Source organism: Brassica napus, chromosome A3 (assembly GCF_020379485.1).
Source record: "Brassica napus cultivar Da-Ae chromosome A3, Da-Ae, whole genome shotgun sequence".
Taxonomy (NCBI): domain Eukaryota; kingdom Viridiplantae; phylum Streptophyta; class Magnoliopsida; order Brassicales; family Brassicaceae; genus Brassica; species Brassica napus.
The window spans coordinates 31,176,273-31,202,929 of NC_063436.1; the positions used below are offsets into that span (position 1 = coordinate 31,176,273).

A 26,657-nucleotide genomic window follows, 5' to 3' on the forward strand; every position below is an offset into this window, starting at 1 on the left:
ATTTAAAATATAAGTTGGTAAGAAATACGTAATTAGTGACATAAATTACACTTATATAACCAAATAAATCATTTTCTGATATTTTATTTTTGTGAAAAATTATACACGGTAGTTGTATTAGTACAAAAAAAAATTAGTTGTATTAAATAATTATAGGTGCAGTAAAAACATATTTTAACAATAAAATATGCTGACTATATGTTTTGTCTAATCCATTTAATATTTTGATGTAAAGTACAAAGAAAATAGATATAGTTTATTTCCAAGACAAATAAATGGTGTTTCAAGCACAAGATTACTATCAAAACCATAATCACCAATGTTATCTTTTACAAATCTAACATATCAAAATCAATTGTGCTCAGTCAATTAAAACAAGAGAATCCAAGGTTTTGCGCCGGAAAATATCAAATATATTTACAAAAGATAATACTCTAGTTATTCAAACAGTTATCAAATTTACCATTAGTATATGAAAACCTGTTTCACTAGTAATCTTGATATTTTCCATTTATATATCTTATGTGTTGAATTAATATTTTTTTGTTTTCCTCTAAGCAAACATTTTCTCTATTAAATTAATTTCAGTTTATTGTTTTTGGATCTTTATTAGTACTGTTCACACTAGTACAAAATTTATAATATCAAATAATGTTAGTTCGGCCTTTTTGACAAACAACAACATTTTCCAGAAACACATTCACCAACTAACGGAATGGACATAGATGCACACCACTGCTCACAAATTCCGTCATTTGGTGCACACAGCTGCTCAGGGTAGCATTGGTCTTCAAAGTCTGTCTAAAATCAGAATGATTGCAATGTTGACAATTATAAAAAGATAAATATATGAGCATAAATAAAAATAAACAGTAAAGTGAAATTAAATACTTGGGTAACAATGAACATTAGATACTATGAAGAAGATAGTGAAAACAAATGCGATCAATATGTTTTTGGAGATACCCATTTTGTATGAACTTTTCTTAATTTTTGTTTAGTGTACTATTTTGATTTGTATTGTTATATATATATATATATATATATATATATTATAACATAAATTTTCATAAAAGGAAATTTTCATCAAAATATCCTTTAGCTTAGTTTCTTGAATTATAGTCAAAACAATTTTAAAATAGATTCCTTACCTTATAATATTATATCATACTATTTTATCTTCTTTTTTTTTTGTCAACAACATTACAGACTCATATAGACTCTGTAAACCATCCCGGGGGATATTGATCCATGTGGACGACGAAAGACGGCTGTGTTCTGGCACTGCGTGCTAGTTTATCCGCCTTTTTATTTTGCGTCCTTGGTACGTGTATAATTTCTGAATGTGTAAAACTCTCTTTCAGATTCCTGATATCTTCCAAATAACTTGCAAAAGCCGGCCATTCTTCTGGTTCCGAAAGCATCTTCACCAATTGAGAACAATCCGTTGCAAACGTAACTTGGAATTGTCTTAAGTTCCTCATACATTCCATTGCCCATAGTAAAGCCTCGAACTCTGCATGTAAAGGAGAGAGAGACGCTCTTACGTTCCTAGCTCCCATTAGGCCCGCAAATCCAGGTAAGGTACTGAACCACCCCTGTCCAGAGAACATATCCTCCTCTTTCCATGATCCATCTGTAAAACACCATCTGCCTGTGATTGACTGAGGAATCGTATCCTGAGTCTCTGCTCCCATCTTCTGATCCTTCATCAACTGTGCCTCAGCCCATAGGAGTGATTCCAACTCAGCCAAATTAAGAGTATCCCTAGGATCTATATCCAAATTACTAAAAACTTTATTATTTCTTCCTTTCCAAATGTACCAAAGTATCCAAGCAAATTGATGATCCTCCATCGGTGGAGCGACTCTCCAGAATAGATGATCCATATTTGTAAATAAAGAGTCTGTTGGGAAAATAGCTGGATTTGTTGGAATCTTGGACAGAGCCCATACCTGAATAGCTGGAGGACACTCAAAAAACACATGGTTAATCAATTCCTCGTCCGCTCCACATCTTGCACAGCTTATATCCCCTTGCATCCCTCGTGCCTGCAAATTCTTCTTAACTGCTACACATCCTGAAACCAGTTGCCAAAGAAAATGTTTTATCTTTGGTTAGAGCTGTAAACTGGGCGAGCCCATGTCCATTAGCCCATATCCATTTGTCCATTCATTGTTTGTGGACAGCAAAGTGACCATGTCCATTAAGAACCATGTCCATTAAAGACCATACCCACTAACACCCATATTTTTATGGACTGCCATGGGGTCCATAATGACCATATAAGAAAATTTTAAATTTTAATTTATAAGCATACAATTATATATAAAAGTTCATAAAATTAAAATTCATCCATAAATTCAAAAGTACAACAATACATAAGTTCATAAATACAACAATTACGGTTTTGGTGGGAAAAATTGATTTTGCAGTTTTGGCGGAAAAACTCGATTTTGCAGTTTTGACGGAAAAACTCGATTTTGCAGTTTTGACGGAAAAACTCAATTTTTCAGTTTTGGCGGAAAAAACTCATTTTTGCGGTTTTGGCGGAAAACTCGATTTTCTGATTTTGGCAGAGAAACTCGATTTTTCGGTTTTGCCATGGGGTCTATAATGACCATATAAGAAAATTTTAATTTATAAGCATACAATTACATATACAAGTTCATAAAATTAAAATTCATCCATAAATTCATAAGTACAATAATACATAAGTTCATAAGTACAACAATTTCGGTTTTGGCGAGAAAAATCGATTTTGCGGTTTTGGCAGAAAAATTCGATATTCCGGTTTTGGCGGGAAAATTCGATTTTGCGTTTTGAAGAAAAACTCGATTTTCTAGTTCTGACGGGAAAATTTGATATTAAAATTTAAGCGAAAAAATCGATTTTACGAGTTTAGCGGAAAAACTTAAATTTTATAAACCTTAGGTTTTGTGACCATTGGACAGTCCACGTCCATAAAGCCCAAAACCAATAAAGACCATTTTCTTAATGGTCTTCCACATTTTGTCCAATGAAAACTAATGGAAAAAATGGGTTTGTCCATATTAAGCCCGTTTGTATATGGACATGGGCAACCATTGGACGGCCCGCCCATTTGACACCTCTATCTTTGGTGGGCACCTTATTTTCCAGCAAAACGCCTTTATAACATCAACTGTAGGGCCAATGAATAACGGTAATCTGTCCCTATCGGGGTAAGTCCTCTCCACTTGATAACCTGATTTTACTGTGAATTTTCCATTATTTGTAAAATGCCATCCATTCCTGTCTGCCATCTGGTTTCTGCTCAATGGAATACTTTCTATGATTTTCACATCCTGTGGATCCACCAAAGTCCGAAGAACCTGCGAGTTCCATCTTCGCGAAGTTGAGTCAATAAGTGAGTCCACCGTAAGGTCGGGAAACAAATTATGTTGATTTTTATTGGCTGGTCTCGAGCGAGTGGTTGGGAGCCAAGGATCGTTCCATACTGATATAGAAGATCCTGTTCCCACCCTTTTGATTAGTCCTTTGCTTACCAGAGATCTAGCAGAGACAATACTTCTCCAGCCGTATGACGGAGAGTATGATCGAATCGGGTCAAGAGGTGAGGCATTCCTAAAATACCTACCCTTAAAGACCCGGGAAAATAACGTATGTGGCTTTTCTATTAGCCGCCATAACTGCTTACCAAGCATTGCTGTGTTGAAATCAGTTATATCCTTAAAACCTAATCCTCCTTCTTCCTTACTGACACATACCTTATCCCAGGATTTCCAATGTAGTCCTCTTGTACTACCTCCCGGACTCCACCAAAATTGTGCTACTGCACTCGTCAATTTTTTTGTTGTGGCCTTAGGTAAGCGATAACAAGACATCGTGTGATTCGGCAATGCCGTAATCACTGATTTGATGATCACCTCCTTTGCTCCTTTTGTGAAAAATTTAAAAGTCCATCCATTTACCCTATTATTTAAACGATCCTGAACAAAACCAAACACTTGAACCTTTGAGCCTCCAAGATTTTCCGGTAATCCTAAGTAAGATCCCATTCCTCCCAAATTCTGTATACCCAAAATATCCCTTAACTCCTGTCTCCGCGCTTCTTCAATTGTTATTTTAATACTATTTTATCATTGGTGTCAAATGTTATTCTCTTTTTTTTATAGAAAATATCTTGTCAGTATTATGTTATTTGTTACTGATTTTGCAAGGTCTATTGGTTATAGATTTAGATTATTATTATGATTGAATATTTCCTTATTCATAGTCAAAACAAGTTAATTAATATTTTATATTTCATTTAATACATTATGTATTTTTTTAATATATATATATATATATATTTAATGTCAGATGAATTCAATAGTTTATTTATAAAAACTTGGCATGTGAGGTTATGTAAGTTATTATTTTTAGTTCAGTAGAATCTTAGAACTTTAAATTTTTAATGTTTCACAATAAATGCAGTAATTTGCAATACTACTAATTGAGAATTTTGTTATCTTTTGAGCGTTTATTTAAAGTTTTAAATTTCTTATAAAACTATTTTCAGGTTAACATAAGCCAAATACATCATGCATAATATATTTAGACTACAATATGTTTATGATTGTTTTGCTCTACACAAAAGAAGGATATTATTTTCTCTTGTAATATAAACACGTATTTCATAATTAATATGATATTTAAATATACAAAAAATAGGTAAGAAATATGTAATTAGTGACATGAACTACACTTTTATAACCAAATAAATCATTTTCTGATATTATATTTTAGTGAAAATTTATACGCGGTAGATGTGTTAGTACAAAAACAATTTAGTTGTATCTAAATAATTATGGGTGCAGTAAAAACATATTTTAACAATAAAATATTCTGACTATATTTTTTGCCTAATCTGTTTAATATTTTGATGTAAAGTACAAAGAAAATAGAGAAATTGTCAAAAATACCACAAGTTAAGTACCACTTTTTTAAAAATAATATCAATGACAAAATTTATTAATATTTGGGTTTATGCTTTAGTGATTATTTTTAGGGTTTAGTTAGGGTTGGGGTTGGATTTATAAATGTTTATAAATATTTTAAAAATTAGTTTTGTGTTCTTTTATCACAGATTTAGAGTATTTATGAAAATAGTCATTCATTAATGGTAAATTTGAAAAGTGGTATCAAACTTGTGGTAGAATTGAAATTTTCCCAAGAAAATAGATATAGTTTCTTCGAGGACAGATAAATGGTGTTTCAACTACAAGATTACTATAAACACCATTCTTGCAAATGTTATCTTTTACAAATCTAACATATGAAAGCCAATTGTGTTCAGTCGATTAAAACAAGAGAATCAAAGGTTTTGCGCCTGAAAATATCAAATTCACAAAAGATAATATTCTAGTTATCCAAAAAGTTATCGAATTTACCATTAGTATATGAAGACTTGTTTCACTAGTAATCTTGATATTTTCTATTTAAATATCTTATATGTTGAATTAATATTTTTTTATTTCCTTTAAGCAGACATTTTCTCTATTAAACTAATTTCAGCTTGCTAATTGTTTTTGACTAGTACAAAATTTATAATATCTAATACTGTTAGTTTGGCCTTTTTAACCTACAACAACATTTTCAAGAATCACATTCGCCAACTAACTGAACGGTCATAGCTCCACAAAACCTCTCACATATTCCATCTTTTGGTTTACACAGAAAGTCAACTAGCATTTTCTGTAGTTTTGTTTTACTTCAAAGTCTGTTTAAAATCAGAATGATGCAATGTTAACAATTATAAAAACATAAATATGTGAGTATAAATAAAAGTAAAAATAAAGTGAAATTAAATACATGTGTAGCAATGAACATTAGATACTACGAAGAAGATAGTAAAAATAAATGTGATCAATAAGTTTTTGGAGACACCCATTTTGTATGGACATTTTTAAATTTTTTTAATAAGTGTTCTATTTTGATTTATATATATATATATATATATAATAACATAAATTTGCATAAAAGGAAAATTTCATCAAAATATCCTTGAGCTTAATTTACTGGATTATAGTCAAAATAACATTAAAATAAATGCATTACCTTATTATATTTTATCATTGGTGTCAAATGTTATTCTATTTTTTCTATATAAATGCATTAATTTACAATATGACTAGTTGAGAATTTTGTTATTTTTTGAGTGTTTATTTTCAGTTTAAATTTTCCTATAACAATTTTCAGGTTAACATAAGCCAAATACGTCATGCATAATATATTTAGACTAATAATATGTTTATGGTTGTTTTGTTCTACACAGAAAATAATATTTATTATTATTTTTTCTTGTAATATCAACACATATTTCATAATGAATATGTTATTTAAAATATACAAAAAAAATTGGTAAGAAATACGTAATTAGTGACAAAAACTACACTTATATAACCAAATAAATTATTTTCTGATATTTTATTTTTGTGAAAAATTATACACTGTAGATGTATTAGTTCAAAAATTTAGTTGTATCTAAATAATTATGGATGCAGTAAAACATATTTTAACAATAAAATATGCTGACTATATGTTTTGTCTAACCCCTTTAATATTTTGATGTAAAAGTACAAAGAAAATAGATATAGTTTCTTCGCGGACAATAAATGGTGTTTCAAGTACAAGATTACTATCAAAACCATAATCACCAATGTTATCTTTTAAAAATCTAACATATCAATGTTGAGGTCAAAATCGGTAACGGCGGAATTAATGTCTGAAAGTCCTCGGAAAATAATTCTTGAAACATAACTTTCGTATATTTTTTATTGAAAAGGTTGTACGACAAGTTCTGGAATTATTTTATCAGCAATCTCGAAATCAACGTCTAAGATTGTTGTTCTTGGGAAATTTCTCCGAAATAATTTCAGAATATGACCGGAGTAGAAATCTTAGGGTATCAAAAAGACTTCGACCTTATCCAACCCGCCGAATAGCGAGCAGGTCATCCCGAGCCCAGCATCGCACACCCAGCTCACCATATGGCGAGTGATATACCATGGATTTTACCCACTTTTAGATGATATATAGGTGTTTTTAAATACATCATAGTTGTTTTGGAGTCTTTTTAGTATGTTTTCAGGTTTTGGAGTGATTTGGAGAAAAATTGTGATTTTGGTGCATTTTAGAGATAAAATGATGAAGACCCGTAGCTGACCATCTAACAGCCCAGCCGTCGATAATTGAAGACGATAATCGATCGACACACACTCTGTGTTGTCGATCGACCCTGAAGCGCGCAAAGACCAGATTTGGTTCCAAACGACTTTAGACTCAAGTCCCACAAGATTTACCATAATGTCCCTGACAAATTTTAATCTAATATTTATGTGATCTGCCATTGTTCTAGGCAACACACGCTTTTCTCTTGCACTCGATACCCTTAATCTATAGGTTCTTGGAGAAGAAAAAAATGACATCTTATAGATCTCAACCTGTGGTTTGTCCTCTCTCGCCGTGTCCCTCTCTTGGTAACTTCTTGGAAAGGATTAAAGACGCATATCGTTTCCTGGTGAAATTTATCTGTTACTTTCACTTTTCAACCCGAAAAGAAAAACCAATATGCCAATCCTCATGACATAACCTTCTTTAGTATAAATGGTTAGATCAAACATATATTAGCAAAACAAATCAGCAAGGTTACTTTCATGACATAACCCATCCTCAGTATTCCAATAATAATGGTGGACATGTACATCAGTACATGATCACACGCAACGAAGTATCATGCATATGCTTAGATATGAATTATAATCACTGAAATACTCATGGGGACCAGCTTCTAGACCATTACGTCATGAATGAAACTGACAAACTGTTGTAGATATTTATAAGACATGTTGAAAAGGAAAAGAGACTGGAATAATTTGTTTTGTATCAAGCGGCACCCTTATCTGATAATGTCGATCAGAAATAAATACAATCTAATAAATATGCCCATCTTCTGACAGATAATTCAATAACTTAGGTGTATTCAATGTTTTACAATCTTGTTAGTCTTGTGTATGGAAAATATAAAATACATGGACAGGCCCGGGCAAAAAACCAGAACCAAAAAATCAAACGAATCTTCAAATACCTGAATATCCGAAAAACCAAGTTTCAACTTTTTAATATAAGATAAAATGTTATTAACTCCACTCTGACATGGGTTGAATATGAAAAGTGAAAATATTATTACCACCAATACACATTATCTTTTATGTACTATTTTATATTATAAATATATATTGTATTTTTATATTAAAATACATTAAATACTTATAAATTTAACACAACTATGGTTGGATTGACAAATTTAAAAAATGTGCAACCACTAGACCACGTAGACTAACTTGTTAACTACTCCCTCTGTTTTTAAAAGATGCATATTCTAGACTTTTCACATATATTAAGAAAACTCATTAAATATGCATTGTTTTTTGTGAATAACAATTTTCCACAACTTTAAACCAGTAGAAATTCAATAAACACCATTAATTTTTTTGAAACTTACAATTTTTCATAAAATCAAACATTGAAAAAATAAAAAATGTATCTTTTTAAAACAAAACTTTTTTCTAGAAAATACATCTTTTAGGAACGGAGGGAGTAATATATTATGTATATACATTGGTGAATCTAGGTGAAGTAGAAAGGGTGCAGTTGCCCCCAGTAAAAAATACAAATTTATTTAAATGCACCAAAAATTATATGCACGATGCAGCTTAGTTGGAAAAAAACTACTACTTGCACCCATTGAACCAAAGATCGAGTAACCCTTGCCTCTTTTCACTATTTTTGCTCCCATTCACTATATTTTTTTTAGATTAGCCAATGTGTATATATATTTGATTCAAATATTAAAAGGGTATGGGAAACCGATCTGAAATTGACCCGACATTTCACAAGTAACTATTGGATATAAAAATGATTTATCCGATATATCTGGAACCGAATAGTTCCTATCCGAAACTGAACCGAATACCCGAATGCTATATATATATATGAGAAATGTGGCGATGTGCATGGAAAAACGTACAAAATTCTAAATACATAAACTGGATTCCAATTTCAATTTCAGTTTCCTTGAAAATGCTGTTACGTATGTGTTAATACGTATATAGAATGTGCGGTCGGATACCTAATGTAGCGTCTCCCACGTAAAAAACAAGTCTTGCCATACCCATCATGCAAGGGAACTTACTATAAAAGGAAAGGCAGGATCAAATAAGATTTTCTACAATACGATAGTTTCGTATCCAATGGTTTCTCTTGTATCATCTAAATATCTCCAGAATAATCTTTATATATTATAGTATATTGTCGCTTTCTTATTAGAGCATCTCCAATGTATTAATCCATTTTCTATTCTAAAATAGAGTAATTTCAAAATGAAATTGAGTTTTGCTCCAATGTATTACTTCAGTTCCTACTCCAAAATATAATATTTTTAATATATTATGTTTTGTGTTACTAAAAAATTAGTAATATCATCTATTCATCTTTTATTTATACTATTTGCAAAATAGTCCATTTTCATATGTATGATCTTTTATGATTTATATTATATATCTTTTGTATGGTGCTTATCTTTTATTTTTTATATGTATGGTCTTTTATGTTTTATATTATATATATTTTGTTGCATAAAATAGTTCATTAGATGGATATTTATATAATTAAGAAATATTAACAGTAATTTTTATAATATATATAGTAAAATAATATTTATATATGTATTTATAATAATATTTTATTTAAAACGAAAATATTTAAATATGAAGGATCATTTTATAAATAAAAAAGTTCAACTCCATTTTGGAGTAATGAGTTGGCTTACTCCATATTTGGAGTAATTATATCTATTACTCAATTTTTGAGTGAGTTTTGGAGTGGGGTTAAAAATGATTTTATTGTAAAATGGAGTTTGGAGTGGGTTTTAGAATAGGGTTGGAGATGTCGTTAGCATATTGTAATCGAAGAATATATTATATATACAACTCTCAGAAAGAATTCTAGAATTAATGCTAACAACCACTTTGACCCAAATTACTCGTGCTGTACTAAGAATCTAAGATCAACAAGCCGTTGCTGTCATAATCGAGTTAGCGGTGCTTGTTGGCTGTGTTCGGTTTCATTATCTGGTCGCGGTTTGGTGCCGATTTAGGTGTTAAAATTTAATCAATGGGCGGTTATTATTAATCAATGGTCGTGTAGTCAACATCGATCATGTCAGGCAAGCCCCTAGATTTTTTTACTTCACCAACTTGTGGTAAAATATCTCAAGCCAGACCACGACCTAAGGCTAAATCTTTAAATGCAAGTAGGTCACACATCCTTGATCTTCTCTCTTAAGAGCTAAGCAAAAATTCATTTCTCTATTTCTTCCATCTCCTTTCAAAACTCTCTCTCTCTCTACTGAGTAAGCTCCATTACTCTGTTTTTTTCTTCCTCTTTCTATTGAATAAGCTCCACTGCTCTGTTATATTCGAAAGGCTTAGTCTTTAAGGTTCTGCAAGAAAATGGCTTCTTATAGATCCCAATCTGAGCTCTGCCCTCTCTCGCCGTGTCCCTCTCTCGGAAACTTCGTTGAACGGATCAAAGACGCATGTCGTTTCCTCGTCTCAGCTGTTCTTGGCACAGTTCTCTCGGCGATCTTGACCTTCTTCTTCGCTCTAGGTCCGCCTCTCTCGCTTCCTATGCGTTTCTTGACTCTGTTTTTCCAAAAGTTTCATCAACATTATCTTAGCTAACTAAATAATCCTTCTTTCCAATTTAAAGTTGTTTCCTTTTGATCTTCTTCTCAGTGGGAACATTGCTTGGAGCAGTCACAGGAGCTTTAATAGGCCAAGAAACCGAGAGCGGCTTCATCCGCGGAGCGGCTGTTGGTGCCATCTCAGGAGCTGTTTTCTCCATCGAAGTCTTTGAATCTTCTCTCCTCCTCTGGAAATCTAATGAGTCACGTTTCGGTTGCCTCCTCTACTTGGTGAGAGCTTCTTGAAAACTACTCTGTTTTCTAGTGTTGAAGCTTTCAAAAACTGACTCTTGTTTCTTTGTTGTGTAGATTGATGTCATTGTTAGTCTTATAAGCGGCAGACTCGTACGTGAACGCATAGGTCCAGCAATGCTAAGCGCGGTTCAAAGTCAGATGGGACCTGCGGATGCAGCTACTTTCGATGATCTTTCGAGCATCTTTGACACCGGTGGCTCAAAAGGATTAACAGTAGATGTGGTTGACAAAATACCCAAAATCAAAATCACTGGCGGAAACAACTTAGATGCTTCTGGCAACAAAGACTCGTGTTCTGTTTGTCTTCAAGATTTTCAGCTAGGTGAAACTGTGAGAAGCTTGCCACATTGTCATCACATGTTCCACTTGCCTTGCATTGACAATTGGTTACTCAGGCACGGTTCTTGTCCAATGTGTAGACGTGATTTGTAACCCTCTCCCTTTCTTACCATTTTGCACAGTCTCTTATATGTATGTACAAAGAAATGGGATAATAAGTTTTGAAACTTTTAGAAACTCAGACCAAATCCATTTAATAGATTGTGTGTTTTGGCCTCACCAACTTTTGAAGTGGTTAAGAGTTTTGTCAAATATTCTTTAGTTGTGACGTGAAGGAATGAAATTGAACTCTACCTGTTGAGATAATATCTTGCCAAATCATATTTCTTGATTTGGTTAGTTAATTAGCTCTGACATTTAACCAACCATCATTACTCACCAGACACGTAACTGTAGATATTTATCCAGAGATTATTGTGGTTACAGTAGAAAGCAAAGCATCACATTGATTCAAAAGATGCCAACACAAAAATTTTGGACCTAAAGTCAGGTCAGAGCTTTCTAGAATAATAGTTGGAATAAATAATTATATTGTTATATCTATCATTTTGACTAATTTTCATTAAAGAATCGGTTGCAACTGTACATTCTCAAATGCACCGGTTTAGTTTGTGTTGGTAAAGACAACGTGGGGAAAAAAAAAGGAAACTATACATTCTGTTTGTATCAATTTGTAGAGATTAATAAAAACAAGAGTAGTTACTGAATCAGCAGAGCAGATTACATCAGATGTATGTGTGAGATCGCTTTTAACCACAACAGCCACCTCCTTGAGAGATCGTACCATCTCTTCCTCCAGCTGCACCTTGAGGACGCCCGTAGCCCACCTTAATGCCTGATGACTGCAAATTCCAACGAGATTAAGATCGCAAACAGAGAACATTTTGTGTCTTAAACAAGATTACAGCACCAGATTCAAGTGGGGTGGGGGGTTACCTCATTGGATACATCAAAGACACCGTCCTGAATGTTCTGGAGGATCTTTGCTGCTGTCTTTATGAAGGCCTGTTGATATTTGAATGAACATGTCATTTAAGAAAATTTCTCCAGAGTTTGTTGCGAGATTACAGTGTTAAATAACATGTGTAAAGAAGAAAGGAATGAAATGAAATGGAAGTATCATCATGACCTCCTCAACATTTTGAGCAGTTCTAGCAGAAGCTTCTAAGAACAAGAGTCCATGCTCTTTGGCAAACTGTTCACCCTCCTCTTTGCTAACAGCTCTCTTGTGAGCGAGATCGCATTTGTTGCCAATAAGCATAATACTCATGTTGGGATTAGCATGTTGCCGAGCATCCTCTAACCAGCTCGCCAGATGGTTAAACGTCTCTCTCCTGCAATCCAAAAACAGCACACCTTTGATGGGATGAACGATCTTTCCATTCCAAGACTGTTAGCAAGATGATGAAAGAAAGAGTAACCTGGTGATGTCGTAAACAAGCAAAGCTCCAGCTGCTCCTCTGTAGTAGGATCTGGTGATGGATCTAAACGACTCTTGTCCAGCCTACAACATCATATGCACATTACTGATGGTGATTAATGAGATAACATGTCAATTACATCTTCAGCAACACAATCCTAACAGATAAATTATAGCCTAAACTAGACGAGAGCAGTAAGAGAGAGAGAAAGAAGCGTACGGTGTCCCAAATTTGGAGTTTGAGGGGACGTCCAGCGACGGTGACCATGCGAGCACCGAACTCGACACCAATGGTGAGATCGTGGACTGGTTGGAACCTCTTGTCAGTGAATTGCAGAAGCAAGCATGATTTTCCCACACCTGAACGAGAAGATAACGACATCGATCTAAGCTAATGTTAATAAAAATCGAAACTTTGCTGAAACTCTCTCTCTCTCTCTCTCTCTCTCTCTCACCTGTGTCGCCGATGATGATGTACTTGAAGAGGTAATCGTAAGACATGGCTCTGATGATTGATGAATTTGCCCAAAAGGTGGATGCTTTTGAACTTTTCTGGGTTTTGATGTTTATCCGAGTTGTGGAAGTCTGAAAGAGAGGAAGAAGAGATGGAGAGTACACGTCACCGACGGTTCCGTGGAGAAACCTATCTATCTCCTCCTTTAGGCTTTAAGACTTCGTTAGTTTTGGGCTTGGAATCTATTTTTTCGAAGTTGCGGGGTCTTTTTGTAAGTTTTTATATCTCCTTGTGTAACTTTTGTTACGTCACTGCAAAATGTGTTCGTATAACTTTTGTTACTGTCACATATATATATGTGTTCGTATAACTTCCCCTTTTATATAGTTGCAATAATGTTCTTTCAATCCCACTTCTAAGACCATCTCCGATGTAACTCTATTTTTTCTTCTATAATTTACACAAAAATAGAGTAACTCTATTATAGTGTAACTTTTGCTCCAATGGTGTTACTCTATAATAGAGTTACTCTATTATAGAGTGAAATATAGAGGAATGTCACTTTTTCACTCCAAATATAGAGTAAAATATGACATTCCTCTATATTTCACTCTATAATAGAGTAACTCTATTATAGAGTAACACCATTGGAGCAAAAGTTACACTATAATAGAGTTACTCTATTTTTGTGTAAATTATAGAGGAAAAAATAGAGTGCCCTTGGAGATGAGACCATCTCCGATGGTTTACTCTATTTTCCACGTCAAAATATAGTAACTTTATAATAACTAGGTCCTTGTCCGCGCTACGCGCGGATAGTATTTTGTTTTTTTTCATATTTTTGTACTATTATGTCAATTGTTTAGTTTTATAAAATGTTATGTTTTTATTGTAAATTTGGAATTAAAAATCTAGTTTTTCCTTACTGTAAAGTAAGTTAATTTTTTTGAATCTTACCACAACACATTATACATAAAGAGAATATAGTTGGTCTTTATATTCTTATTTGGTGTAATATTGAAAATTTTGATGGTTTTTTTAAATTATATATATTAGGATTGATTTTCGTGACTATATTCTATAATTGTCTAAAAAAATTGTTTGTTCTATATAGACATCCACATAAATATGGACTTCTGATAAATTTGTTCATTGAGATATTTAGTTTCACTTTTAACTTTATTCTCTTTTTTGACATCCTCATGCTAGCTTGTGGGGCTAGCCAACTTGGTGCAAAATGGTTTACAAAAGCTGATTGAGATGCGCGTGATCGGACACCTTTTGCTAGGCTATTCATACGGAATTTTAAAGCTCTAGGAATATAAGCAATAGAAAGTTCAGAAAATTCTTTAGATACAGCCTGTATTTCGTTGAGCTCCGAGTCCAACACAGGCCAATCTTTCTCCTTTTGAATAAGCATAACCAGTTGTTCACAGTCGATTGAAAGATCATCTCTCTGTGTCTAAATTTCAGTATCACTTGCATTGCCCCCATAGCAAACCTTCAGCTTCCGCTTACAGTGGTGATTTGGTGCGTGTATATCGGTCCTTACTCCAAACAGCATTGGAAAGTCACCATCCATTAACACAAATCCAAGTCAAGATATGTCTCTTTCATTTATCCAGGATGTCTAGCAGGAGCGTTTCTTTGCGAAAGAACAGTTGTGTCCGTTACCTCAACTCCCATGTCAATCTCCATAATCTTGTCTACACGTTGAGTTATCCTCCAACACTATGCTTCAATTTTATTCGCTAATGGGAAAAACATAATTCCTACGACACTATTAATGATTGTTTTTTTTTGTTAGACCGATACGGCAAACTTATGTTTTATTTAACAAAACTCTTATTTTAATTTTGTATTAAAGAATCAATTATATTTTATATTATCCATAATTTTAGTAAATTTACTTATTTGTCATGTTTTTATTAGGTTTTCGCTAAATCATTGATTTATTATTTATTTTTAGCTAAGTCACTAATTTATTAATTTAAAAATACCCTTAATTAATATTATATATATATATTAAAAATGAATTTTTTATTAGTAATATTAAATTTCTATTTTATATTAAAATTTAGTTAGTTTTTATTATTTGTCATATTTTATTAGGTTTTAGACTTTTAGATAGGTTATTGATTTATTATTAATTTCTAACTGATTCGCTAATGTGTTAATTAAAAGAATACTCTTAATGAATTTTATATATAATTAAAAACGAATTTTATTTTAATCATATAAAATTTATATGTTATATTAATATTAAATAAATGATTTTAAAATAATATAATAAAATTATCAAAAAAAATTAAAATAAGATAATTCTTATTTATATTTTGTAGCTATCTGAAAACAATAATTTTATTATAAAAGTTAAAAAGATACAAAAAATTATAATTAAATATTATTCAAGAAAAAAACATTTATATAAAGATATTTTCTAAACTATTTCTAAGATATGAGTGTTTTAAAAAATTTAACACGGGATGTTTAGAACACGGGATTATGCTTATGAGAGAGTGGCTCGGGAATGGGCTTCGAGATGGGTCGTCATGAGAGAAAGGTAAATGGGGGAGACGGCGATTAGGTTATTCAGAGGATGAGAAAGCTGTGTGCGCTTTGGCTTGAGTCTCAACAATACGTAGATTAGGGTTAATGGGCTGGGCTGGGATAAAGTGAATTATCATATTGATGGGATTAATGGGCTGGGCTGGGTGAAAGTGAATTATCTGAGTTTGGCTTCACTTCGGCTGATGGCGCAAAACAAAAATACGGAGTCGGAGAATGAGTTAGCGCACAGGAAGCCCGATCGTGATTTTAATTTGAAGCCTAATCTGGCAGTGACGTGGCAATTTGATTGGCCCTGATTATTTTGAGCATGTGGCTAGCTTTAGGAAGCTTAAAAATAGTCCCTTTTATATAGTGGGATTAATAAAGTTCAATAGAATAGTATTCTATTTTATAGTAAAAAATAGAGTGATGAACAAAAAAAAATTTATTTTATATTAAGAGTAAACCTATTTTTTACCCTATTATAGAGTTGAAAATAGAATACTAATGAAGTATTTTTATTTAAAACTCTATTTTAGAATGAAAAATAAAGTGGAGTCGGAGATGCTCTAAATACAAAAATTAAGACTTGTTTTTGGAGAATATATAGGCTCTTTCTTTCAGTTTTAATATTAATCAGCTGTTAAAAAAAAAAAGCTTCTCCACTCATTATTAATTTTCTGTAACTTCTAATTTATTTTTGTCAACAACCATGGACATCCTAAATAAAAAATGACAACATAACTAGTAGGACCAATAATATTAATAGTCAACTTAATTATATTTGAAACACTACGAAGTCTCTCCTTACCAAATATCGTTATATATAACTTAATTGAATAATTTATTATTTTTGTTCAAAAATGAATAATTAAGACGTTTTTTCAAGAATTAAAGCTGTATAAATTAAAACATGATTTGAACCAATTTAACGACACTAATCTAATCGGTAAGATTCACTCAAGAAAACAAAGTGTGTTTTAGTGTGTTACTGTCAAGGGCGATATCGTAACTTCCAACTTAACACGGCGAAGAAAAATCAAAGGGACATATATAAAATAAAAAAAAAGGGAAATGAGAGAGAGAGGAGGAGACTAGACAGCTCCCATCGTCTTTCTCCTTTGTGAGAAGAATTGCTAACTTTTTTTTTTTGGAAAACACCAATTTTCGCATTACTGAAACCACTAATAATCTCCTCGAGGCTTCGTCGGATTCTTCTCACGCAGCTAATCGTTTTTAATTTAGACATAACAGTGTCTCGATCGACTCGTCTCTAACAAACCCTAATTTTTTTGATCCCTTGAATCATGGCCTCCTCCGCCACTTCCACTAACCCTAACTCTTCTTCCTCCTCCGCCGCCCAATCTCGCCGCCCCTCTCCCCAGGTTTCCTCTCCCTGGACTCTAATCGTCCGCGGCGGCGATTCACTCCCCACGATCGCCGCCGCCGCAGCAGCTCCTTCCTCTCCTCAATCGAATCCCCCGATCGAGCCGATTGCTGATGCGTCTGCTCCTCCGCCTGCTGCTGGAGAGGAGAAACCGGAGGGCAATGCTGGGAAGAAACCGGTTTGGAAAAGGCCTTCTAACGGTGGGGCTGCTGCTTCTGAGGTCGGACCTGTCATGGGAGCTTCCTCGTGGCCTGCTCTTTCTGTGGCTGCCAATAAGTCTTCCTCTGACTCTCTTAAAAGTCTCGGCGATGTAGCGCCGTCGCCGCCACCTGTCCTCGTTTCTCAGGTTTGATTCACTATCATGACTTTGTTATTGATTAAATGATCTTTCTGTTGCGAAAAGACTGTAACTTTGTATTATATTAGATTGGTAAAAACGTATTGGTTGTGTGTGTGGTCACTAGCAAGTAGCAACCTTTATAGCTTTTGATTATTTCTCTTAGTACCTACTTTGTTGAAATGAGTCTTAGCTCTTTGCAAAAGTCTTTCCTTTTGGGTTTTGTATACTGTAATGTATCAATGTTATGCGTCTTAATGCCTCTTGAGAAAGTTTACTCTGTTAAAAATCCTTCCTTTTTTTTTATAGTTTGTGATGTTGATAACGAAATGCTTGTCTTGATGTAGTACACCTTCACTTATATGCATGTGTTATCCTGACTTGATAGTGAGAATTGGTTCTATGTCTTTGTTTCAGGGAATTGCTAATGCTTCTGTTCCTTCTTCTGCATCGAAGCCAGCGGGCCGTGCAAACCCCAATCCAACACCAAACAACTCGCGCCAGAGATCATTTAAACGAAATGGCGCTTCTGGATCCTCTGCTAATGGTACCGCTTCCCAACCATCAGTACAAGGCTCGCTTGCGGAATCGCCTTCGCACAACCCTTCTCCCAGAGGCCAGAACCAGAGGAACGGCTTTCCATCACACACCCATGGTGGTAGTGGTGCTGACAACGTATCTCAACGAGACTCGTACAGGAACCAAAACGGTTACCATCACCAAAGTCACGGCGGCAGGCGCAATCAGGAGCACGGGAATCAAAATTGGACTTTCAGCAGGAGCTTTAATGGGAGAGATGGGAATGCACAATCACAAAGAGGTGCTCCTCCAGCGTTTGTAAGACATCCACCTCCTCCACCTCTGCAGACAATTCCTCCTCAGTTTATGGCGGCTCACCCTTTTGCCAGCCCTCTGCCTTTCCCTCCTGGTGAGACACATTAGAAAAAAAAATCAAGTCTTTGAATTTTCATTTATTATTCTAATGCGTCTTCTTCGTTTCAGAACTGGCATCGCAATATTATCAGCGTATGCCTTTCGTTGCTCCTCTCTCACCTGGACCAGTGTTCTACCATGTCCAAGATCCTCCTTTGAACATAAAACTTCAGAAGCAAATACATTATTATTTTAGGTAATACCTTCTTATTGAACTCTCTTGTTCTCCTTCCTAATTCTCGGCTGAGTGGGGGTAATTTAGATGCACATGTTTCTTTTGTTACAGTGAAGAGAATTTGATTAAAGACACATATCTTCGTCGGCAGATGGATGATCAGGGTTTTGTTCCACTTCCTGTGATTGCTGGTTTCAATAAGGTAAGTATGTGCTGTCTTGCATGTTTGCCTCATTCACTTTTTCTGATTATGGTATTTAAACAGTGTATCTTTTTTTTTTCATTTCAAAGTTCATTACTGTCTGTAGAATTCCAGAAAACGTTTCTTGACTTAGGATTAGTGTGAACTTGTATATAATCCAGTAAGATCTTAGATACCCTTTCTGACTATTCATATAAAGCTTTGCCATGCATGTTCATACTTTCAGCAAATGAGGTATGTTCTTAGAATTTATTCCTACATTAGTTAATTCAATTATGAATGCTTCTTTTGCTCTTTTATGATGTGTTTTGTAATGTTAAACTTGAAAAGGAATAACTAATTTACTGGTCACTTAAGCTTGGTCTCATCTATGTTCATTTCTTTTGTTATTCCTTCTCTTCTTAATCCTAGTAACTATAAGATTAGTACCGTATATAGAGTTTCTGTATTATCATCCGTGACTTTTACCTGTCGGTGTTGCTTCTTGTTTCTCCTTCTTCAGGTTGCAGAACTTACAGAGAGTGTGCAGCAAATAGCGGAAGCTCTACAAGGTTCACCTGTTGTTGAAGTTCAGGTATTTCTTGTCTATGTGTGTGTCCTTTATTGTGTATGAGAACTTTTACTTTTATTTTTGATTGCTCAAGCTTTTTCTCTTTTTGGTTGTTAGGGTGAAAGAATAAGGAAACGCTACAGTTGGCAACATTGGTTGATTCCTCAAGACCCTTCGAGCCCCCAGTCTGTTGGTGCAGTAGCAAGCCGAGTCGGAAACTTGGCTCTTGGTGAGAGCTCGGCAGGTCCAAATGGTGGCTCAAGCAGTCAGCTGCAACCTGCGGGAGCAGAAAACAAAGCTGTTTCAGATGGTCAGCAACAGTTTCCTGGTGGTGTTCCAGGGAGCAACCGCAATGGCTCGGATGGTGCAAACCGTTGAACCATCATGTTTGGAGCTGGTGGTTAGTGCTGGACATGAAATATTTATTATTTCGTCCTGCCTAAAATCAGGAAAAAATCAACAATAATGAAGGGGGAATCCAAAAAAGAGAGAGATAAAGGTAAGGCATAAAACCAAAAATAAAAAAGAGACCCATATGAAAACCAGAAAAGGATCAAAACATTTGTGATTCTTCTAGCTTTTCATTTTATGGATTTTTGTGTTTTTTTTATTTTGGTTATTTTGGATGCTAATAACCTTTCTATGTTTATGCTACTTTGCGACATGAGATGGTTCATTGACGGTTGCTTTGTAAACCTTTGTTATGTTTTGGGATTTGTCTGGTTTAGCTTACTAGTACTAGTACACTCTTGAACTCGTTCCCCTAATCTTCACTTCTATTCTTCTTTTCAAAGATTTCGATTGTTGTGGGGTTTGTTTGTCTAAGCAAAGGGACAGTCTTCTTCAGAGAAGACTCGTGAAATGTGTGAGAAGAAAAGCAGATATTGGTAAAAGTGAAGCAAAAGCAAAAACAAGTGTGTCTTTAATCTGTCTTTACCGTAAAAGTGTTCCAAAAGGTAGCAAGAATCTAACAGAACACATGTACCAAACGGTGTCGTGTTGTCGTTTGCTTGTATCGCTTTGATGTGAAGAAGTAACACGTGTTTCACGTTCCGCTAACGTTGTACTGTTGTGTTGTGTATGTAGGGTAGGTTTACTCTTTTTTTTTGGGCGAGTCGCTGTATAACTAAATAATTAAAACAGTTTTTTTTTGGTGTAATAATAATTAAAACAGTTTAGCAAAATGTTCGGCGGTCGCTGGACAATTAAACTCTCATGATTCATTTGCTAAAAAGATGAAAAGAACAGTCAATTCATTCTCATAAGCTTAATGTATATCGATCTTAAAAATGTTAATAGATAATCGAGATACCGTCATTCATAAAAAAATTCACTGTCAATTAACAAAAAAAGCAATGAACTTCATGGATGCACATTTCTGATTATATCAAGATATTTGGTATTCTGCATACTAGTGTTAACTTTTAGACTAGTACGGTTCTAATTTGATTATAACAGCGAATTATGTCTACAACTAATAAATGAAAACAACTGTATTCACCCCTCACTCTCACGATTTAGCTAAAGGCTAAAGCCTAAGATGATCTAGTTATCATTCAGAGCCGTATATAGGTTCTACTTAATCTAGTCATCACTATTTGTAATTATATACAAGCATAAACAATCATATATATACTAAAATATTCTTTATGTTCGCCTAAATGTGGAAAACAAACCAAAATAGCTTCAACGTCACAATCTCTCTATGAACCATACATAACAGACCAAATACAAAGTCCACAAATCCAACCATGCTCCACTATCCAGCGCCCAACATTTTGGCATTCTTTTGGCTCTTTCAACTCCAAGTTCTTATTTTATTGCTAAATTTAGTATTAAACTATTAAGTATAAAATTAACTACAAATTTATGGCCTTATGGACCATACGGCATGGTCTATAGACAACCTATGGACAGATGATCATTGTACGGACCAGTGGAACTAAAAGAATCCAACGGTCATAGACTCGCGTATCATTCATAATGTTCGTTGGTATATAATTTGAATGTAAATGAAAATCAATAAATACGAGTATGTCATCTAGTCAAATCACTTGTCCTGACTGGTTTCGAGTCTATCAACCTTTTTCTCTGCAAACGAGTCTACTCGATCTTTTTATCTAATTTAATTTTTATATACAATGAAACTGCTTCTAATTGTGATATAAACAAGGTAACGCGTGGAAAATCTGAAGGGTGTGAGTCGTGTGACCATATGGCAGAGTTGAGTAAAATAAAATAGGTGAAAACTATTTCACTCTAATTAAATGAAAAATGTTTCTATCTGATTTACTGTAAATAAGTGAGAAAGCCAATAAAAGTAAAGTAAATCTTATCTCAACTTTAATCGAAACAAAAAAATTTACCCTAAATTTTTTGTTTCATCCATCTCATTTTCATCTTATTTTATATCTTTTACTTTAATAGATAATCAGTCACACATTTTATATATCAAAATGGTCATTAAAAGGGGACATCTGTTGATATTATGTTGGATTTAATAATGTCTTATTTCAAAACTAACAGGTAAAAACCACAATGATATGTTACCATTAACCACTATCTTAATTCTTAGTATATATAGTAATTTTTATTTTTATTTTTGTTTACAATTTATATTAGCTGCATTGAATGAAAACTACACCCCAAGCAAGAAAAAATGTAGAAAAAATACTGCACTACAGATATTAAAAACGAAAATTCTTTACAAAATAAAAAAATTCTCACTTACTATTTTGGCAACGGGCAAGCAAATTTGCCGTTTATATGCATTGTTTTTGTGGTAAACCAAAGAGGATATTAAAAGACAGAGCAAGAGATTTTATGGAGTTTGGGACAGAGCAATACAGCGCTGACACATGTCCAATCCCCCTGAGACATGACTTGTCACACTCTCATACAACTCACAAGTATTGAACTTTGGACTACAATTCGATATACGCATATGTGAATTGCTAGTTCGTTTGCAACATCATCACTATTACTATTCGAGAGAACTAAGTCTCGAGAAAAGTTAGGGACAAACAAAACTCTTATTAATTTAGGAAAAAAACATCAAAATGTTTTTCATTGTTACATCAATATATCTTAACAACCTACAAAGTACAAACTGGAGATTAATTAAGATTTGAATAAAAATTTGAAGCTTTTCCTTTTGTCTGTTACAATTGGAAAACATCTTCTAACAATTTTTTTTTATTTAATAACTTCAGTAGACAGCTTCTAATACTCTTTGCACATTCTTAACTCATAAAAAGTAGGTTAAATATATGTGTACGGAAATGAATACTTAATTTTGTTGAATAGAATCTCAAGAGAAAAAGAAAGGAAAAACTGGTATTGTATTGTACTATCAACCTGTAGCAAAGAAGAAAAAAAATGAAAAGTGTGACTAGATATGCACTTGGAGCATGAACAAATAGATATGGAAGGACAAAAATATATTCGAATATCTAGATATCTGGAGGTACTCATATAACAAAGCCAAACACTAATAATAATGGTATTTGAATATTTATTATAAATTTTAACAATATATACACATATCATATCATAACAGAAAGACAATGTTCTCATGGTTCTTAGTAAACTTTAAAATGCAAGCAATTAGAAACAAAATAAAGGACGATTTATTTAACCAGAGCAAGAAATAAAGTCACACATTGAAAGCTGAAAGTGATCCAAAAGGATGTGATCTTAAAAAAAGTGAGATTAAAACAAAGTTTAATTATTTGCCTGCCTTTTTCAAGCATCTCTTCCCCCATACACACTTTTACATTTGAGGATAATGACAATAGTTCACTTACATTATTTTGAAATTATCAACAAATTTATCATTATAATACTTTGGAATTGAAGACATCAAAATTTTTTTTTTAAAAGACATCACAACTTTAATTACATTGTTATGGAAACTTTCTTCGTTGTTTGGAATAGTCAAGAGGCTCTCTGAACTCTACACACTACTCTCCTCTCCTCTCTGCTCTACTTTCTCTCTCTTTCTGCGTGTAGGATACAACGAAAGCCTAAAGCTGTGTGTGCTTGGACCTTTTGGTTCTCTTCTCCAATGTTGTTTTCAGCAAATCATCAGAGAAACAATAGAGTCTCTGCTACAAGCAAGAACAAGACTCTCAACAACGTTTCTTCCATTTCATCCTCATCATCTCCTTCACATCCACAAGACTCTCAATCCCAGAAGAAATCTCTAGTCACCATGGAAGATGTTTGGAAAGATATCAACCTTGGTTCCATCCAAAGCCAACATCCACAAGGCAACCATGAGCCTAGGTTTGGGAGCCACAACCACCAGAACCAAAACCCTAACTCCATCTTCCAAGATTTTCTCAACAGGCCTTTGAACCAGGAACCAACAATACCCACCGGCCTCACCATGAGTTCTTCCTCAAATGGAGATACCACCACTGTCACTGCTCTCTTGAGCAGCCCCCCTTTGGCACCTCCTGCAACTGTTCTGAGCTTGAATTCTGGAGCTGGCTTTGAGTTTCTTGATAACCAAGATCCTCTTGTTACCCCTAAGTATAATCTGCATAGCCACAATCACCTCAACACCTCTTTTGAGGCTCTGGTTACACCGACTTGTTTTGGAAAGAAAAGAGGCCAAGAGTCCAATGGAGAAGGTTCAGGGAACAGAAGAAATAAGCGTATGATCAAGAACAGAGAATCTGCAGCTCGTTCCAGAGCTAGAAAACAGGAACGTGCCTGTCCTCCTCTCCCAACTTTCTACTCAATAAAAGAAATGTGGTTTTGTCAACAAAATGTTTTTGATTTTAAAAAGGTTTCTGTTCTGTTTGTTTGATTATAATTTGCAGGCTTATACAAACGAGTTAGAGCTTAAAGTTGCTCACCTAAAGGCAGAAAATGCAAGACTCATGAGACAACAAGATCAGGTAAACAAGCTGCAAAGAGAATAAAACATCCTCTACATTACCTACACCTTTTTGACCAATGACATTTTGAGTCTCAAGATTCTCATACTTTAAGTTCTTTGTGTATGTGTATGCAGTTAAGAATGGAGGCAGAAAATCAGCAACCTAAAAAGAACACACTTCAAAGGGCTTCCACAGCACCATTTTGAGAGAGCCTTTCATGAGAAGTGGAAAAAATGGAAAAGTTTGTTCCTATTTTATTAGCTATAATTATAACTAAGCTAAATTTGTAGAACCTCAAAAGATCTTGCAGAGGAAAGAAGTTGTAAGAAAAGAAAAACTTATGAAGAGAAAAGGATCTTTCCATTTCCTGAGGCACAGGAACACCTGTGGTGGGTCTCTCTCCTCTTGTTCTTGTCATTTTCTTGTTCACTTCTACTTCTGTACTAACTTCTACTTGTATTAGTGTTACTTTCCTTGTCGAATACTAATTTAAAATTGTACCAGTTATGTTTTACTACTGTTAAACCCACTTGGTTCTCAAAAGAAGCAAAGGCTTCTTCAAGTGACCAATAGACAAAAACAATGCTCCACTTAAAAGAAAAAAGTGAGAAGGGGACATATCACTGAGCACTTACACAAATGTCTATTCCTTTGGCTGGCTACCATACAAGCCAACAACTTGCACTATGAAAATGAAACCTCCAAGCCAATGGGAATTTAGCCGGACCACTTTTATCTGGTTGGTCAAGACAGAACACGATATAGTTGGTTATGTCTTGGTCACCCCCACCCCCACACGTTTTACCTATTCATTGTACTCTAGGTTTTGCTATACTAGTCATCATCAAACCCCTATGTGTGTTTGTATGTATTTGGTTAATCAGGAGAATAGTTCTATCCACTTTTTCTACGCTAGTCGTCATCAAACACTATGTGTGTTTGTGTATTTAGTTTATCCAGAGAATAGTTGTATCCTCTTTTGCTGCACTGGTCATCATCAAATACTATGTGTGTTTGTGTGCATTTGGTTTATCCTCTTTAAGATTCTTCTTAATCTACTTTTGGTTGTTGATATTTTGCTGATGTATTCTTTTAAGCAACCAAAAGTGGACATCAAGAGCTAATATGTATGGTGTGGCATTAAGATAGAAAAGAATAGTTATCAAAAGTGGGACTATGATTAGAAGAATCTATTCTCAGAGTATATGGTAATATACTTATAGCCACTCTAATAGGCATCCAATACTTTTAAATCATGTCTTATTAGAGGATTAACTTTAAATCATGAGTCAATAGTTTCTCACTAAAACTTTAAACTTTAAAACTGCTACTCAGAGCTTGTACATAGGAAAGAAGGAACCATTAAGAAGCCTCTGGCTGCAGATACGGTGCAACAATCAAGAAGCTTTGGATGCATCAGCATCCTCGTCAAGTATTTTGCCATCCTTTGGAACCAAGCATGGAATCCCATCTTTTATCTGGGGTTAGTAAGAGAAGCAAAATCAAGTGTTAAATACAGAACCGTGAAGAAAAGTGGAAGCTTATGATTAAGAAGCAAAACCAAGACTTTAAAATCTCATCAAGAATATGATTAAGAATAGAAGGGCCGACCAATCACACTAAATAGCATATGATTATTCTATCAGTAAAATACCAAATCAACATCAAGAACAGCAGGCAAGCCAAGAATCCAGCTCAATACGAAATCTCAATAATCGTTATGATAATTGTTCAAATTCATCAAAGTTGGGATCCAAACATTTTCACTCAATAGGACATACGGTTCTTAAAGCATGTATGATAGTGATTGCAAAAAGTTAACAGCTTGGGTAGAGTTAATTAGAGACATCATAACATCTAACTTCTTCAACGGAGCTAAAAACACGACACAAACACCTTTCTTCCAATAGAGTTGTGAAAACATGAAGCTTACAGGAAATGAGACACCGATCGTGTCGCTGACCAGAGACTTCGTCTTCTCGCAGAACCTTTAACCAAAAAAAAATAATCGAGAAAACTACTTTTAATCCGATCGAATCTGGCTACAAAATGAATGAAACAAACAAAATTTAAAGAAGAGAAACTGAACCTCAAGGGTTGCTTGGAGAGAGGGCACACGAGAATCTCCGACAGAGTCTTGTCGATTGCATTTCCAGCCTCTTTAAGCATCACTCTGCTTATTCTCACCATGTTCGAGCAGCTTCAATCTTTAGCTCTCTCTCTCTCTCTCACGACCGGTGTAAAACGCTAAACGCAAAACGCCGTTTTGACTCCCTAATAAAAAGTTGAGTTTATTACAACCATGCCGCGAAATATTTTATGTTTTGTAATATGGTCCTTTAATGTTTATTTATTTACAGTTTTAGAAGAAATTGTTCAGATATTAGATTATAAGCCT

At 34.1% G+C, this 26,657-nt stretch overlaps 5 protein-coding genes across 5 annotated transcripts; 3 read left to right on the plus strand and 2 right to left on the minus strand.

Moving 5' to 3' along the window:
• Nucleotides 1-10,333: 10,333 nt before the first annotated feature.
• LOC106451440 (NEP1-interacting protein 1) lies at nucleotides 10,334-11,581 on the plus strand. The gene is made up of 3 exons (XM_013893373.2): nucleotides 10,334-10,692; nucleotides 10,821-10,999; nucleotides 11,078-11,581. The coding sequence occupies exons 1-3, from the start codon at nucleotides 10,536-10,538 to the stop codon at nucleotides 11,453-11,455; spliced, it is 714 nt and encodes a 237-aa protein (XP_013748827.1). The 5' UTR covers nucleotides 10,334-10,535; the 3' UTR covers nucleotides 11,456-11,581.
• A 294-nt stretch (nucleotides 11,582-11,875) lies between these two features.
• On the minus strand, nucleotides 11,876-13,497 carry LOC106451448 (ras-related protein RABB1b). Its single transcript, XM_013893384.3, has 6 exons — nucleotides 13,238-13,497; nucleotides 13,003-13,142; nucleotides 12,784-12,866; nucleotides 12,492-12,696; nucleotides 12,299-12,367; nucleotides 11,876-12,204 (listed from the first exon to the last, which is right to left on the minus strand). The coding sequence occupies exons 1-6, from the start codon at nucleotides 13,281-13,283 to the stop codon at nucleotides 12,112-12,114; spliced, it is 636 nt and encodes a 211-aa protein (XP_013748838.1). The 5' UTR covers nucleotides 13,284-13,497; the 3' UTR covers nucleotides 11,876-12,111.
• A 3,354-nt stretch (nucleotides 13,498-16,851) lies between these two features.
• On the plus strand, nucleotides 16,852-20,108 carry LOC106451458 (la-related protein 1C). The gene is made up of 6 exons (XM_013893393.3): nucleotides 16,852-17,519; nucleotides 17,928-18,438; nucleotides 18,513-18,639; nucleotides 18,730-18,820; nucleotides 19,323-19,394; nucleotides 19,488-20,108. Exons 1-6 carry the CDS (start codon nucleotides 17,094-17,096, stop codon nucleotides 19,746-19,748), a joined length of 1,488 nt encoding a protein of 495 aa, XP_013748847.1. The 5' UTR covers nucleotides 16,852-17,093; the 3' UTR covers nucleotides 19,749-20,108.
• A 2,911-nt stretch (nucleotides 20,109-23,019) lies between these two features.
• Nucleotides 23,020-24,773, plus strand: LOC106451468 (protein FD). Its single transcript, XM_013893402.3, has 3 exons — nucleotides 23,020-24,081; nucleotides 24,200-24,277; nucleotides 24,394-24,773. The coding sequence occupies exons 1-3, from the start codon at nucleotides 23,437-23,439 to the stop codon at nucleotides 24,463-24,465; spliced, it is 795 nt and encodes a 264-aa protein (XP_013748856.1). The 5' UTR covers nucleotides 23,020-23,436; the 3' UTR covers nucleotides 24,466-24,773.
• A 679-nt stretch (nucleotides 24,774-25,452) lies between these two features.
• On the minus strand, nucleotides 25,453-26,584 carry LOC106451479 (UPF0434 protein BRADO0313). Its single transcript, XM_013893412.3, has 3 exons — nucleotides 26,349-26,584; nucleotides 26,193-26,247; nucleotides 25,453-25,737 (listed from the first exon to the last, which is right to left on the minus strand). Exons 1-3 carry the CDS (start codon nucleotides 26,447-26,449, stop codon nucleotides 25,657-25,659), a joined length of 237 nt encoding a protein of 78 aa, XP_013748866.1. The 5' UTR covers nucleotides 26,450-26,584; the 3' UTR covers nucleotides 25,453-25,656.
• Nucleotides 26,585-26,657: the final 73 nt, after the last annotated feature.

Coding starts and splice junctions, on each gene's coding strand:
- LOC106451440 (XM_013893373.2), top strand. CDS start 10,536: ATGGCTTCTTATAGATCCCAATCTGAGCTCTGCCCTCTCTCGCCGTGT. Junction 10,693..10,820: donor GACCTTCTTCTTCGCTCTAG/GTCCGCCTCTCT, acceptor TCTTCTTCTCAG/TGGGAACATTGCTTGGAGCA. Junction 11,000..11,077: donor TCGGTTGCCTCCTCTACTTG/GTGAGAGCTTCT, acceptor TTTGTTGTGTAG/ATTGATGTCATTGTTAGTCT.
- LOC106451448 (XM_013893384.3), bottom strand. CDS start 13,283: ATGTCTTACGATTACCTCTTCAAGTACATCATCATCGGCGACACAG. Junction 12,867..13,002: donor AACTCCAAATTTGGGACACC/GTACGCTTCTTT, acceptor ATGATGTTGTAG/GCTGGACAAGAGTCGTTTAG. Junction 12,205..12,298: donor TCTTTGATGTATCCAATGAG/GTAACCCCCCAC, acceptor TGGAATTTGCAG/TCATCAGGCATTAAGGTGGG.
- LOC106451458 (XM_013893393.3), top strand. CDS start 17,094: ATGGCCTCCTCCGCCACTTCCACTAACCCTAACTCTTCTTCCTCCTCC. Junction 18,821..19,322: donor TGATTGCTGGTTTCAATAAG/GTAAGTATGTGC, acceptor CTCCTTCTTCAG/GTTGCAGAACTTACAGAGAG. Junction 19,395..19,487: donor CACCTGTTGTTGAAGTTCAG/GTATTTCTTGTC, acceptor TTTGGTTGTTAG/GGTGAAAGAATAAGGAAACG.
- LOC106451468 (XM_013893402.3), top strand. CDS start 23,437: ATGTTGTTTTCAGCAAATCATCAGAGAAACAATAGAGTCTCTGCTACA. Junction 24,082..24,199: donor GTTCCAGAGCTAGAAAACAG/GAACGTGCCTGT, acceptor TATAATTTGCAG/GCTTATACAAACGAGTTAGA. Junction 24,278..24,393: donor TCATGAGACAACAAGATCAG/GTAAACAAGCTG, acceptor ATGTGTATGCAG/TTAAGAATGGAGGCAGAAAA.
- LOC106451479 (XM_013893412.3), bottom strand. CDS start 26,449: ATGGTGAGAATAAGCAGAGTGATGCTTAAAGAGGCTGGAAATGCAATC. Junction 26,248..26,348: donor CTCTCCAAGCAACCCTTGAG/GTTCAGTTTCTC, acceptor TTTTGGTTAAAG/GTTCTGCGAGAAGACGAAGT. Junction 25,738..26,192: donor CGATCGGTGTCTCATTTCCT/GTAAGCTTCATG, acceptor TACTAACCCCAG/ATAAAAGATGGGATTCCATG.